The sequence below is a fragment of the Acartia tonsa genome, chromosome 5 (assembly GCF_053477335.1).
Source record: "Acartia tonsa isolate MP-2025a chromosome 5, ASM5347733v1, whole genome shotgun sequence".
In the NCBI taxonomy this organism is placed as follows: Eukaryota; Metazoa; Arthropoda; class Copepoda; order Calanoida; family Acartiidae; genus Acartia; species Acartia tonsa.
Genome location: NC_137264.1, coordinates 18,210,825 through 18,227,436, shown reverse-complemented (window position 1 = coordinate 18,227,436; position 16,612 = coordinate 18,210,825). Strand labels below are relative to the sequence as shown.

Sequence of the window (16,612 nt, the reverse complement as noted above, 5' to 3'; positions counted from 1 at the left end):
ATTTTAGAATGAAAAATTTCTAACTCACTGAATTAGGTTAATTAATCAAAGGCAATACATTTTATTCGATTTTAGTTTGAAGGGGAAATTTTGTTTTTGATTATGTAAAATTTAATTTTAAATCCTGAATTATGTCTGTGGGTATGGAAGGAATAAAATATTCCCAAAAACAAGGAATAAGGTATAGCCAACAAGTGAAAAATTACAAAATTCACGTAAAAGTTTCGTGATTTAAAAAAGAATTAATTAGTTTTTGATAACAGATGCTTAAAAATATTTGGTAGGTATTATCCTTGAAAACTTGATAGGTTTATTTTGTGGTAATATTATAAGTCCCAAACTGCTTTACAGCTAATGTAGTTACCTAATAGTTTTTACCCTACAAATAATCACAGATACAATTTGAATTCAACACACCTTTTGATACTTTAAGCTGTTGAAAGCTTTGGTAGTAAGAAACTTTTTAATTTTAAATATTTAAAATGACTATTGTAAGAAATTCTAAATACGGGCCTCAAAAAGTTGTGTCTCTAAAAGCTTCAAATGGCTTTTTTATTCCTTTGATGGTCTGGTTATATTTGTCCTTGTTTACAAGCTTTAATGTTTAAAAACATAAACATAAAATTAATTTGACTATTACTGTTATCATGGTTTCCATTGAATGAAATCCTTGGATATAGTATCTATATACCAACGTATTTAGATTAGTGTGTCCTGTAATATCTCAAATTTATATTTTTTATTGGGTTTGATAGGAATGGTTGTAGAAGGAGAGGAGGGGATGGGGTTGAAGAATGGAATGGTTGAGATCGTTTTTTTAGCCCGATACAGAGTTAACTTTATTATAGAACATGAAAATCTGGTGTATTATCCAAGTAATAATAAATCCATTTTGATAGGTTTTTTTTGCCCGATACAGAGTTAACTTTATTATAGAACATGAAAATCTGGTGTATTATCCAAGTAATAATAAATCCATTTTGATAGGTTTTAGTCTATTTTAAGGGTAACAGCATTAGAAAAAAGCCCTGACATAACAATATAAAGTTCTATTCTTAATATCTTTAGTATGATGAGTTGCAGTTATATCTCAAACTCTTATATTAGTCTCACATCCCTGACATAAAATTTCTCTGTTGACACAAAAGCTAATGATATTAAATTCTTTTATAGTTATGTTTATGTTAATACTAAAATCTAGATATAATCAAAATTATTGTGGCTAGCAAAGCTACCCTATAATATTCAAATGTATGTTCTTTATTAAGTTTTGCCTAAATGAATTGTCTAATTGGGAAAAAAATAGTTTTTAACAATTGGCAGCAGTGGCTGTTCAATCGCTGTTTCTTCACAATTCTACCTTTTACCTCATGCCTAGCTTTAGCGTTCTAGTCCTATTTTAAAGTCTTAAAACACAAAGTTTTACAGGATGCTAGATAATGGCCAGTCTCCCCTAGTTATTTTTGCCTATTTTATTCATTTTCGAACTATACTTAACTTCTGATATTTTCATTATTGCTTATGAACTATAATCTAGACAAAATGTATGAAAATTAAACCATTTCCTGTCACCAAATGGCGGAGTTGTTCTTTTTATTGTTCCTCAAATGGCCTCTGGTCTCTCTAACAGCTTTTGCTGAAAGTAGGAATTTGTATTGCAAATAAAAGTAATGAAATTGTTTCTGGGTAACTTTAGAGGCGACTTATGGCCAAAAGAATGGCTGCTCAGTTTACGTTCGGTTATTATCAGAACTAACACAACAAGACTTTCTAATTAACAATAAGGCACATGAAGAGTGAGATTGTCTGGAAAAAAAACCGCGTTCAATTGTAATCTTGGCTATTCCAGATTATACCTGAGGCCGAAATTGCTACTATTTTATTAAGAAATTGAATCTTTAAACAGTTTAATTCTTCATAACCCCTGTTATTGTTTGTGGGCCATTGGAAATAGGATTAAATTATATTTTAAAGGGTTAAAGCAACTCTGATCGGATAAGAAGAATTATGATATGAATTACATGTTTTAAGTGTGGCTTAGAGCCGGTATTAAACCAGAGGAGAATGGTCAGATTCAGAGCCATACTTGAAATAATGATATTGTATTTTAATCAAATGCTTTGTTAAATTCTAGCTGTGAATGAAAATACAATATTTTTAATAATTACGTATCCGCTTTAAATTGTCTATAAAACCATACTAGGCAATACTTTAAAACTAAGACAATGCATTGTCCGAACAAAGTTGTACTCATGGAAGTCTTTTAGTATCCTATTCTCTGTATCTCTCTTATGTATATTATGTACATAAATTGAGAATAAAGTCAATTTCATTTTGTTGGAAGCCATTAGTACAACTGTTCCATTCCATATTATATTATTATAATCTTACATAAATGTATTATATTTCAGGGTGAGGGGTATTTCTTACTAGCTTTGTCTAATTTACACATTTGGGCACAATGACTCTAAGAATTGATATAGAAACGAATCCTTTTTTTTGGCGTTAAGACTAGTTTTTAAATGTATTTAATTAAAGAAATTAGATGATTACTTCTAAGAGAAACAAAAAAATGACTTGAAAAATAGGTTGTCTTCAAAACTTTGGGGGTTCTTTTATTAAATCTCGATTGGTTGGTTCAAATAGTCAGTGCCCAATATTTTTAACCAATGATTTTAAGCTACATTTTATATATCATCATTGGTGTTGTTCATTATTTTATATTAATCTTATCCTATAAGATTCCTATGGAGAATCAGCTCTAATGTAAGATTATACCATACTTACAGATTTCTAAGAGGCATGTAATCATAGTTAAAGTGGCACAAAGATTGTTATGAATTAGCCCCCATTCTCAGAATATAATGAACATGTGTCACATGTATAACTTTTACTTGAAGGATAAAGAGAAGTCATACGTCTAAATCATTACGTGCACTGCACACTGGTCTGAAAACGCAGTTTTGGGTCAACAATTCGTTTTCAGCCGTCTTTTGGCCGATTTTAATGCCCAATACAGCAAATTAGGGGTTTTATGGGTCGGGGAGTCCATTTATGAAAAAAAAAATACATGACCTCGAAGGTCAAAGACCGTTAAAATGACCTTTAAAGTCTAATTTTTGGCGTTCCCGAGGTTTTATTGGACATTTAGGGCGGGAAGGAGTTGTCGAATCAAGAAGACTCTGAAATACTTTTTTGTAGACAATTGCATTGGCTAAATATCATGTGAAGTAAAAATTTTTGTAAGTATAACCAGTTTTTCACCAGCTGCAAATTTCAAATTTGCGCGTTTTTAATTTTTAATATCTTGATTATTTTATCTAAATTTTCTTGATTTTATCCATTTAGAAAATATTTTAAATCATTGTTATTTCATCTTACTAGAGGCTTATAAAATTATGGCATATTTTTATAAGGATATGCATTTGTTTGTGTGTTTGAATGTGTGTGTGTGTATTCTTGTTTCTCCTCACTCTATGCTACGAAATAACAAGGCGCGAAACACACACACACACACACACACACACACATGAAGAAACATAAAGAGTAGGCTGAAAGAATAATATCAATTATATGAATATAAAACAATAAAATTGACATTTAAAAATTTATTTTAACTAACCTACATGAAATATAACAGATTTTTATACTATTTAGCTATTTCGTATGTTTTCATTTTGTTTATTAGATATTACTCCGCAAAAATAGATCCTTCCCCCCTCTACGTGCGTCGGAATAATTCTAAATTACAACATCGATGAAATTTAATCGATCTATTAGTTTTTAAGATAATGCAAAAAACGAACAAAACCGGATGCCATAAATATCGTGAAATATTAAGCTAATTGCAATACCAACAAATTCTCTTTAATAAACATGCGAAAAGCTCAGAGAGTACTCAATAAGAAAATTTTGCCAAACTTACCCTTATCTTAAAAACTGAGGAAAAAAAACACATTTTTGCATTTTGTACCATTTTTTGTGTTATAAATAATTTTTGAACTTATGTAGGACTTATTTTAGTTGGACAATTTCCAACATGCGGATATTTGATTTTATCAGATTTAAGCAAGTATAGCCAATTTAACAATGTCAATAATACGTTCTTAGATTTTAGAGTTCTGCAGCTTTGGCCCCAAATTATTTCAAAAAACATATTATTAACATGGGTTGATATTTAAAATATAGGTGGCCCAGGATGTCTTTGAAGGCTGGCAGGTCAACTTTTGTCTAAATTGATGGGTAGGAAAAATTGAATTGTTGACCCCTCCGGACCAGTGTGCACTGGAAGGAAATCATAATTATTTTTTTTTCAGGCTGTAAACGAGAATGATCCTTTTGTTCGAATGAAACATGTTATCAAATGGTATTTGTCAGGTAATATTTTTAATATCAGGGATAGGGACATAGGTTCTGTCATTTGAAAAAGTTCCTTTCTTTAATTTCTTTTATTCATACCCACAACTCATTGTTTTAAATCTAAAATCAAGTAAACGCCTATAGAAGCACTACTTTAACTATAATAAAATGGCCCAGAGACCGTGATTCTGCAAATTAATTCTATTTCAAATCGCCAAAATTACAAATATTTTTAAGGGCAAATTGTTTTGTAATGTACATTTCATTGTGTTTGAGATTATTGCCAAAAAAATGACGACAATATTGTGTTTAGGTTTTTACAAGAAACCGAAGGGTCTAAAGAAACCGTACAACCCCATCTTGGGAGAAACTTTCCGTTGCTACTGGCATCATCCTAGTGGTAGCAAGACATTCTACATCTCTGAACAGGTTCGTTCTTGTTTGAAGACTCTAGTGCCACCAGAAGGTTGGGATGGGAGGAGCTTGCTCTTGGGTACCCACCCTCAAAAAGTTTAAAATCTTTCCTGACCCTATGAGAAGCTTCACTGGAATGGAGAAATATGACAGTTAACCTCAAATAAAGAGAAGCTTTAAAACTTTTTTTCCTTTAAGCAATAAAATTGTGTACAAAAACTTAACTTCAATCGAGTTAGAGTAACAATTTTGTTATTCATTACATTTGCTAGAAAAACTGGTCTTTTGAGAATTCCTAGTTTCCAACTTAAAAATGTATTCCAGAAATTGATACAAGTATATGTAGGTCAAATTGGATATTTTATATACAGGCATAGGTAGTTATAAAAGTTAGGAGGTTCTTATTTATAATTAAGGTCAGTTTAAGTTAGGTTATATTGGGTACCGGGTACCCGCGTAGTATTAGCCTAAACCCCCCCCCCCCCCCCCCACATGGGTTAGGCATAGGAGAAAAAATAACCCCTACTTATTTTCAATTTGTCTCAAAAATAAGGGTAAGTGCTCGACAGTAAAGCAACAATAAGTTTCGCCTAAAAGAAAAAATAAAGTATTTAATTTTTAGGTGTCCCACCATCCGCCTATCTCCGCCTTTTATGCAACGAACAGACAGGAGGGATTCACATTTTCCGGCACTATCCTGGCAAAATCTAAATTTTACGGAAACTCAACCTCTGCCATTCTGGACGGGGCGGCCACCCTTTCTTTGCTGCCCAGGGGAGAGGTAATTATTTTCCTAAAGCAGTGAATGCATTAGAAGTTTTGTGATTTTTTTGAAATATTTTTGTCTTATTTAGATTTACCTCTTAAATGAGGTGTTTGTTTTAACTCTAAAATTAAGTAAAATATTAATGAAATATGATTAATGTAGTTTTATATAAGGAACCGGAAGGGTTATCTGAAAACAGCTTTTGGGTGATAATAAGGACCGAAGTCTCGGGCCAATAAAACTGGTATTATTTTTAAAATTGTCCAGTGGATACTAAGCCGTTTCCAAGCCAGACTGGAAAATGCATATTTTACTCACTGCATGTTTTTATTTAGAACTATGTGATGACAATGCCATATGCTCACTGTAAAGGAATACTGATGGGAACTATGACTATGGAGCTGGGAGGAAAGGTAAATATATATTTAGAACTATGTGATGACAATGCCATATGCTCACTGTAAAGGAATACTGATGGGAACTATGACTATGGAGCTGGGGGGAAAGGTAAATATATATTTGAACTATGTGATGACGATACCATATGCTCACTGTAAAGGAATACTGATGGGAACTATGACTATGGAACTGGGGGGAAAGGTAAATATATATTTAGAACTATGTGATGACAATGCCATATGCTCACTGTAAAGGAATACTGATGGGAACTATGACTATGGAGCTGGGGGGAAAGGTAAATATATATTTAGAACCATGTGATGACAATGCCATATGCTCACTGTAAAGGAATACTGATGGGAACTATGACTATGGAGCTGAAGGGAAAGGTAAATATATATTTAGAACTATGTGATGACAATGTCATATGCTCACTGTAAAGGAATACTGATGGGAACTATGACTGGAGCTGGGGGAAAAGGTAAATATATATTTAGAACTATGTGATGACAATATCATTTGCTCACTGTAAAGGAATACTGATGGGAACTATGACCATGGAGCTGGGGGGAAAAGTAAAACATTTCATTTTATACTCAACTAGATCAGTGAAAGTGGACACTGGAACATAAAGAAGCTTTTATTAAAAAAGATTATTTATTATGCTCTTTCTAGATTGGATTAAGCAGAAGATAATATATCACGGTTGGTTTTTTATTTAATGAATAATTTAGGGTACAATGTTTGGCACTTTCGATATAAGTAAATGATACTAAAAAAACCCATAGAATGCGATAATAACTTCAGAAAAATCGAAGAAAATGGTTTTCATACTTAATTAACGTTTTTAAGTTTTTCTTCAAAAAGTTTAGATAAGATGCCTTTAAAAGTCGTCTATGATTTTGTCAGGGATAAAAATGTAACTTTAAAATAAGAATTACAACATATTATGTGAAGTAGAAACCTGAATATTTTATCATGAAAATTGTGTTATGATTTGATTGTCTGCTAGATTACAAGAAAAAAGATATTGACAATACTTGTTGGTTCTTTAAAAAAAATTAGGTAGATTACTTTCAGAACCCCTCTTTTTGCAACGTTATTTCAATAGTAGTCTTAGTGTACTCAATATCTAGACAGCCAACCATTGTTTTAGAATTGTTAAATTTTTTTAACTTCTGATAAAAACAGAATTAATGGTATTTTTGTAAATATTATACCTCCAAGAAATGGCTATACTTCCCAATCATATGTTGTGTGATATTTAAGAGGAATTATTTTGATATAATGTCATTAAAGTATTCGTTGAAAAAAGTGCTATTCTAGCTTATACTTTACATTTTAATGTGTATGATAATTCAAATAAAAGATAATGAAGATTTATATTATATTTAATTGTTATAATTATAAAGAAAAACCTGGAAACAGTAAAAAATTGACTTTATTTTATTGACGTAGGGAAAATTTTGTCAAATATTTGAATAAAAAAAACAATATAAAACAAAATAAATTATTTTTAATATAGTCACAAAAAGGCTTAATGAGTTTAGGAAATATTTCATTCACTAATCATGTCATTTAAACTCTATTACATAGAATACAGTGTAAAAATCTTCAAGTAAAAATTTGCGGTCACAGGAACCGTTTAAAGATATCTGGAGACCTGGAGGTTCAGGACTTGCAGGATTATACCTGGAACCTGAAATCGACTTGAACACTTATATTACATATGAGGATGTACGACTATAGGATATTTTAGTATTAGATAACATGAATTAGACATGATTAGACATGCTTTGTTTAAGTAAAAAAATATTTTTACTTTTTACCTAAATGACCTTACCAGATTTGCTGGTATCCTGTGCTTGCCAGGAAGGAGGTATTTAAAAAATTTCAACTCTCAGTTATGTGTCATACCCATATTTCGAAAGTCACTCAGTTATAGCCCTCTACCTTTTATACACAGAAAATGGGATAGAAAAAAATCAGAGGGGGGGGGGAGGCATTCAACGCCACCTCCCCGCCAATCCTCCAACCGTTAGAGATTGATATTACAGATCGAGAGTAGTAATAGTTAATTAGATTTATTTACTAAGCTTTTTTTGTCTGTAGCAAAGGATCTTGCTAACTGCTGAACTGATATGGTTCTCCTTTAGAGTGAAGCTTCTTATAAGTCCCAGGGTGGTTTTAGGCTGTTTAATTTTTAAAAAGACGTTGTAAGGTTTTAAGTTATTTTTCTGCACTTTCATTTCCTTTCTAATATATATCCCTAGATACTAGGGACGCAGACGCTAGTATAATTAATATAAAACACCAGTTTATGAAGAAATTTTTTTTGCGGGAAAAGTCCCTTTCGTGGAAACGCCCCTTAAGGAGCAATTATTTGTATTTTCACAGTAGCGTATCTTCTATTTCTAGCCCCTCGCGGGGGACTCTAACCTTGCGGGGCCAATTGCTTTACCCTGCGGGGAAATCACCTTACCAAATATAACCTAACCTAACCTAAAATAACCTATTAAAAGCAATTTAAAAAATAAAACGAATCGCCCCTTAAGGTGCGTTGCCACGAAAGGGACTAAATAATTTTTTGATACTTTAATATGTAGTAATTTGGCCGGTTATCCGGCCGGATATCCGGTAATTAGGCCGGATATCCGGCCAAAAAAATATCCGGCCCAACCCTAGTTTTTTCCCTAATTATTTGTGCTCAACTAGGCACATAAAGGGAAAAACCTTTGGTTACAGTGGCCCAGAAAGAGTGAAAGCACTAAAAAAATACTTTACTTTTAAGGTTACCATTGAATGTGAGAAGACAGGGTACAGCACAGAGATGGAGTTTAAGCTGCGCCCCTTCCTGGGGGGCGGAGAGCTCACCAACGCCGTGTCGGGGAGGCTAAAACTTGGCAAGGAGACCCTCGCCACATTGGACGGTCATTGGGATGAGAAGGTTATGTTCAAGGTAGGCATTATATTTTGATAACTGCTGTCTACTTGACTATAAAATTGTACGTGCTTTAACTTTACTAGCCTCGATGTTTTTTGACACTTTGATTTTATGGTTTAGAAAAAAGATAAAAGTCTTCTTTTAAAAAGTATATTGTAAAGGGAAACAAGGGGGGGGGGGGGAGTTTTGAGACATTTGCGTAAACAGTGAGTATAGGCTTTATCTTTGGACTGAGAGGATAGGTTATTAGGGATAAAATCATTCTTATATGATGTATTTTCCCAAGTTTAAAGATTTTTTGGATAGGCCTCCAAGTTCAGGAGCTGCAGGCCTCCAGGTCCTCTCTGTACAGGTAAAAATTAAAAAAAAAAATTTTTTGAAGAGTTAAAAGTCAACTTATGAAACAAAATATGCATTTTTTATTCAAATATGTGATTAACATTCAAAAATATGCATATTTTGTTTCATAGGTTGACTTCTAACTCTTCAAAAAAAATTATTTTTTTAATTTTTACCTTTACAGAGAGGACCTGGAGGTCTGCAGCTCCTGAACTTGGAGGCCAATCCAAAAAATCTTTAAACTTGGGAAAATTCATCATATAAGAATGATTTTATCCCAAATAACCTATCCTCTCAGTCCAAAGATAAGGCCTATACTCACTGTTTACGCAAATGTGCCAAAACTTCCCCCCCCCCCCCCATGATTTAAAGTTTGCTGTTTGGTGCTGTTTCTAATGAATTTGAGTTTGAAATAGTAAGAATTTATAGGATTATGAAAGCCTAATAGAGCAGCGTTAGTTATCTCTACTAATGAATGCGTTATTTCCATACATAAGAAAACTGTTGACTATGCATGAAGAACAAAACAGTTATGTAAGAAATGTTCCCTGTCCAAAAGTAAATGTAAAGTGCAAATACTATTAGCAAGTTCTTCTCGGGGTGGATGCATTTAATAGATTTACCAAGCAAATCAAATAGATTGGCTAAAAGTAAAATCAAATGCAATGCACAAAAAGAGGGAGAGGTTAATGGCGGTTAAATTGATCTATAATTCTCTCTTCCCCACCTTCTTTTTAATTTTTGAAACATGCATGTGGCAGAATCTTACAATTGAGAGTTTGTAGTGGGGGATATTGATATAACGTCCATTGTATTATCACTATAACACACGTTTTGTTCTGTCGTATATAATCTTCTGATAGAAATTTGCATATAAAAGTAAGATTTTAAACTTTCATAGCAGGTGTCACAACTCTACTAATAATAATTTTTAGGATAAAAAGACCGGTGATACAGAAGTACTGTGGGAGGTGACTCCAGAAATAAAATCTTCTAGGCTGCCCAGATATACTGTTCCTATCCAGGTTAAACTTATATCAAATTCTTTGTTTAAAAAATTAAAGGGTAGTTGCACGAAATGCATTTAAACTTGAATTTAGTGAACCGCATATTTTTTTTCCTGTTCAATGGTTTAAACTACATCTATAGGGCATACATTTGAAAGGATTTTAATTGAAAATCGTATTCTTGTGATATACCTATGCAATTTATATACCTGAGGTGAATTCTTTAAAAAAACGTTTGCCCCACTAAAATTTTAGTGAGGCAAAATTATCCCCTGTAAAAATTCAGTTTGCCTCACTGATTTTAGTGAGGCAAACTGATTTTAGAATTCACCTCTGGCTTATTTTTACAAAATTCTATACAATTTTTAAGTATATCTAACAACTCTCCTAATATTTAAACGCTGTTAAAACAACTTTTTTTGGAAAAAAATATAGTAGGAATTTTCTAAGTGGTGCATTTTTTTTTAGATGACCCAACCTTTTAAATGATGCCTTCCCTTTGTTTTAGGATCAAACAGAGTGGGAGAGTGCGAGATTATGGCAACATGTTAGTCAAGCTATTATTAATGAAGATCAGGTAACTTTTTTGTTTTCTTTTACTATTCAATCCTTTTAATTAGGGTTGGCAACCCGCCCAATTTTCAAGTCGGATTCGGATTCTTACAAAAATCCGCCACCAAAAAGCGGATTAACCCATGGATTCTAGCAATATTTTTAAGGTCTTTTCGTTATAAATTCTAATAAAAAATTCTAGCCCCTACAGTAGCCATTTAAGTGCTACTAAAGTCCTAACAATTAACAATCTAAATCCGCAATTGGAATTGCGGATTCGGATTCTGGGTCAAAAATTGGGCGGATTTCGGATTTGGATTGCAACCTTACTTTTTAATGAGATTAATTGCATGCTACTAAAGGCAAAACTATATATTTGATTTTTTGGTTAGAATTCATGCATAATATATTTCTTTTTTTTAATCACCCAGATCGTTATAATTGCATCAAAGTGATTGTGAAATGTTTATTCTCGTTTCTTCTTTAAATGGCTTAGTTTAGTTATGATATGTTTATAGGTTGGTGCTACTGAAGAGAAAACCAAACTAGAAGAGGCACAGCGAGCTGGTTACAGGTATGGTTATACAACACTTAAAAAAACGGATCTGTGTGTGTCTATATGTCTGTGTTTCAAAGGATCTCGCTTACCACTGAACCGATTACAGGGTTGCTTTATCTTATCAAAACTACAATTGAAAATGAGTTGGGGGAGGGGGGGAGGACTTCTTCCCCCTCAATATTTTTAAAAACGGACAGATCCTTTTTTCCCTGATCCTGAGTTCATTAGAACCGGCATCTAAAGATCTACAAATTATCTGAAGTAACCGATATCTAATAATATTAAACAAACAAAGATGACACAGCTAAAAAAAGTCGCGCGTTTTCGTATGCTGCGTGCTGTTTGTGCATTATATAGTTCATGCTGTGCGGCTAGCCGTTTAACCGTAAGATGCATTCAAAGTAATTAAAAAATTCTTTGTTTTTCATACAACGGAGTGAGAAGAACAATGAAGTCGTTTTTTATATCTTAGCTAACAAGTATGATATACTTTCAGAGAAAGAGAAGCAAATGGAACCAAGTGGATGACAAAACTTTTCCAAGAAGAGCCTGGAATTTTAATTGGTAAGATGTCATAAATCATTATTAAGAAAAAGTTCCTTCGCTCCTACTAGCATTTAAATAGTCTTAAACACATATTAGACAATGTAAAACTTATCAGAAAAACGATCGATCCAGTCGTTTAGTAGACATATGTAAATAGAGACAGATGGACGTCCTGTCACTTTTAAATACAGAATTAGTATTTGCTATTTGGTGCAGCTGTAGTAATAATTGAGGGGTAAATGGAGTCAGATATTAACATAAGTTTTCTTCATGTGAACTAGAATGACAATATTTACAAAAAGCGGAGATAAAAACCTCAGATCAGGGACAAACTAACTAAATTAATATTTAGAAATTCTTAGAGATATTACATGTCTTCAGTAAGCAAGATTTTAGGTCAAATTAGAGGACATGTGAAAACTCTATATAAGTGGGTACCTATATTAAAAAATTTGAAAGATTACAATTATCATTTACTAACTTGCGATAACTTTTATTTAATGAAATCTTCCAATTTTTACCATGTACAAAACGGCCTGCTTAATTGCTTCAAGATCCATGTCAGATCTATATAGGAAATAAATGTCTATAAACGAGCTCAAGTTTTCCAAGGAATATTTGTTTAAAACTCATAGTGCTCCAATAATCCATAATAAACTCTCATTGCCCAGAACGATAAGACCCATTATTTTACTTTATTAAAAATAAATTCCTTTTTTTAATTTCATGTTGCTATTTACCTTATATCAATGTATTTAATTTCTAATCATAAAAAAGAAAATTTAAATTTATAATATAATAAATTTAAGAAAACTCTGTTTTAAAAGAATTCGATTGTGGCGACACTTTGTGTGTTCAAATATTAAACTAAAATTGTAATCATCATCATTAACCCTTTGGTGATGGTAATGTAAAAAAAAATATAATTTATAAAATCTTTTTAAAATCATTTAGATTATTAAATATTTACTTTCTTTTAGATAGTAATGCCTGGTGAGGAAAATAGATGTATTTAGAAATAGATATGCATATAGAAAACTAGCCAATAGGGAGATAATTATATCGAGCCAACTCTAGTACTTTTAAATCGTTGAATTCATGATGATAGAAACATAGCAACCATAAACTATAGGTATAGTGACTCTTATTATTTTTAGGACCTGACTGTTCAGTTCCTAAATATGTTTATAAGAACGCGGATGAAAGACCTTGGGATCCAAGAAATGATTTGTTCCAGTATGAAAAGGTAAACACATTCTATTAAAGTTTAGGTTAGGGGGGGGGAGGTTGAGCTTGGCGTAAACATTGAGCTTTCTATATAGAATACAAAATTATTAAGATTTGAATTTAATGTTACTCTGTTAAAACAAATTTTGCCATGTTAAAAGAAATTTCTATTTTTTTAATAGCTCATTGATTACGCCAAATGGAGACACACCCCCCTCCACACCTTCTTATGTAAAAAAATAAATTGTAAATAAGTAAGTCTTAAAATTTTGTGTGTCCTAATTTCACTAAACATTAATATATACCAATTAAAACCTGTACAGTTTTAACACTAACTAACTAAACATTTTTATTTTGAAATAAAAGTTTTTGCTTTAATTTAAAGGGGGGGGGGGGGGGGCAGGTAGGCAAACTGTAAACAAGTAAAATAAATATAATATTGGAAAAGTTCTATAATTTTACAGTCAATACCATACCTTAATGTCTCATATGAAATTTTTGATGTATAAAGAACAAATATGGTGAAATCCCCCAATCCCCTTTGATTTTGACTTGTTTTAAACCCATGTATTTATCTTTTTTCCAGTAACTTTCTTATTCATCTTCGGTGTGGGTAGGACCCTGTCCCTAATTCTAAATATTATTCATATCTTGTTTTACTTTCAGTGTTTCACTAACATTTTAAAATAAATCTTAAAAATATAAAATTATAGATTCGCAAATTATCAAATAAAAAAATTATAAATAAACATAAATATTTATTATTGTAAACAATTTTGTGTTGTGTTATTGTAAAACAAGTAAATGACTTATCACGAACGAGATTTTATTTTCTAGCTTAGATTTGAAACATCTTCTGTTTTAAAATAAAATACAAAATTTCTTTTGTGATAGTAACTTTGAATATAAATTTTAAGATAACCTCTCTTATGATAATATACTATTGAATTTGGTAGATAATTAAAATTTTAAAAGTGAGAATTTTTTTTGAAAAACCATATTTTTAAACTCCATATTTGAATATATTATCATCAGAGAACTAACTAACCAAATTCAATAACCTGTTAATATTTGTATTTTCCTTTTTCAACTAAACTGGATGTTAAAATTTTTGTGTAGGATTATGAGGTGTGCACTAAAACCCGTCACAAGACCCCGATGATCCGTACACAAAGCGTAGTTTCGGTCCTAGAAATTGGAAAGGTAAATATTAACTTACAGCCAGCGCCTTTTTTTAAGTGCTGCACTTTTTAATTGGTGAATATAAGCTCATTGCAAGCGCCTTAAAAAATTGCTACCCATACAAAAAAAAAACATTAGAGACAGTCAAAAGACATTGTAAAGGTAAGTGTTGCCTCATTTTAAATGCTACAAGATAATGATTTGTACACAAAGCATTGTTTCAGTCCTAGAAATAAACTCACATCCAGCAGCACCCTTTTTAAGTGCTGCCCTTTTAACTTCATTAAACATAAACTCATAGCAAACAATCCAAAAAATTGCTACACATTTCAAAAAGGTTATTTAAAACAGCAGATATTGTCTAAAAATTTGATATTAACTCATTTCAAGCGCCTTTAAATACTGCTACACTTGAAGGGAATACATTTTAAATACTTCCCTAGTCTTTTAAAATTGTGAAGTTATATATAAACCTAATTAAGCTCTATATATAAGTTCTACACTTTTAAAAATTTTACCCCAGGGGTAAATTTTTTTAGGGGGGGGGGGGGTACTATATTTGTTATATCAAACAGTATATCAGAAAGGTAAATTAAAATACCCAATTGAAAGTCAGAACATGGTACCACTCCCATGAACATAAAGCTATTTGACCCCTGCCCCTCTATTTATTTTTATTTTAATGTTAAACCCTTATCCATCATTGCAATAATTGAGTTTTCCTGACTGCACCAATTAAATTAAATTATTGCACATTTTATTGTCGCACAATAGGAGTTTTGTATAATATTGTAAATGATAATTGTTATAAAAATTAAAAACTGTATTAGTAATGGCACTAACAGATATTATTTGCTGATTGTTAGTAGTGTGGCTACTCTTTAATTAGAACATTTCTGCTTCTCCCGTAACTAAAGGGGACTATCAACGAACAAGAGCAAGGGATTCTAAGCACCTTCCAGCAGTAATTCAAATTTTTTTTAGTGAATATACTTGAGTTATGTTTTATATCGTTGTAATGACTAAAAAAATATGGTTCACCGTAGTTTTCTCTAGATCAAACTTTTAAATGTTAAGCATTTATTGACAAAATATCATCAAATGTTTTGTTGAGTTTAAAAGTTCAAATAAAATATTACGCTAAAACATAATCACATGCTATAAATTACGAAATTACACTAATAAAACTGTTTACAATATTACAAGTTACCATCCCTTTTTCTAAATTATCATTTTTCATCAAAAAAGTTTACCTACTTTTTTGTCATGGCAGTTTAAGCTCAACAAAACATTTGATGATATTTAGTCACAAAATGTTTAACATTTAAAAGTTTTATTCATATAAAACCATGGTAAAACTAAACTTTTAAAATTAATATAACAATAGTAAACATAACCCTAGTATATTCACTAAAATAACTACTGGAAGGCGCTTAGAATCACTTGCTCTTGTTCGTGGATAGTCCCCTTTGATTTGTTAAACTTACTTTAATTACCTTGTTTTTTATAACATTTAATAAATTCAATAGGTACCTACTATAGATAGCATTGTAAATAAATACACGGACGGGAATTTTATAATTGGTGATAAATAACAAAAAAAAAATGGTTTTAACTGTAAAGTTACTAATATATAAATAGGTATACTGTAGTCTATAATAAAAAATTCTTTTGGTTCATAAAAATGGGCAAATAAAATTATTCAGTTATTTGTTTTAGACTTAGCTAACGTTTTGACTAATGTATAAAAAAAAAACATTAACAAGGATGACAACATCAGCTTTTAGCTAAGCTTATCAATATAGAAACAATTGCTAAAACTGCCAGACCCATGGGGGACAGACAAAAAATCTATCTTTAAGAGGAGCTATAAATTAATCCTTTTCTCATTGAATTCCTGCCTTATTTTGAAAGAAAAACAGTCTATGAAAATGAGTCATCATATGGTAGTTGCTTATTAGTCATATGGAAAAAGTTACTAGAAATTACTTACCTTAACCTAATAACATTTCAGCTATAAGTTTCAATCTTCATCATATAGCTAGTTGGACAGACAGACGGATGAAGTTGAATCTTGACACAAAAAAATCCGACCCCTATCTTTCATTTGATAGTGAGATATTTATTTAATTTTTTTTTTAATTCTTATTCTATTTTATGGAAATGATTACTTGCAAATAAAGATAAGAATTTTATTTTCAGCCTGAACGTGTCTCAAGCATAACTAGACGGAGAAAGACAAGAGAGTTGGAAGTTTCTCTGAATAGAAGTCAAGATAGTGATACTAGCACACCTGGCGGAGTTATGGTGAGTTAGAT

The 16,612-nt window shown here is 31.5% G+C and overlaps 1 protein-coding gene across 5 annotated transcripts in view; it reads left to right on the top strand.

Annotated features, from left to right (window-relative positions):
* The window catches only part of Orp8 (Oxysterol-binding protein-related protein 8), a 103,405-nt gene that overhangs the window by 77,019 nt on the left and 9,774 nt on the right, over positions 1-16,612 (top strand). For 3 of the 5 annotated variants that reach the window (XM_080160591.1, XM_080160595.1, XM_080160593.1), the window contains 12 exons: positions 4,317-4,377; positions 4,673-4,788; positions 5,396-5,554; positions 5,875-5,952; positions 8,730-8,897; positions 10,157-10,246; positions 10,737-10,805; positions 11,299-11,354; positions 11,836-11,903; positions 13,043-13,131; positions 14,232-14,315; positions 16,497-16,601. In XM_080160591.1, coding sequence (XP_080016717.1) covers positions 4,317-4,377; positions 4,673-4,788; positions 5,396-5,554; positions 5,875-5,952; positions 8,730-8,897; positions 10,157-10,246; positions 10,737-10,805; positions 11,299-11,354; positions 11,836-11,903; positions 13,043-13,131; positions 14,232-14,315; positions 16,497-16,601 — 1,143 coding nt within the window. Of the gene's footprint in view, positions 1-4,316; positions 4,378-4,672; positions 4,789-5,395; positions 5,555-5,874; positions 5,953-6,155; positions 6,234-8,729; positions 8,898-10,156; positions 10,247-10,736; positions 10,806-11,298; positions 11,355-11,835; positions 11,904-13,042; positions 13,132-14,231; positions 14,316-16,496; positions 16,602-16,612 lie in introns of all 5 variants that reach the window. The other 2 variants (XM_080160592.1, XM_080160594.1) reach the window with 2 other exon arrangements.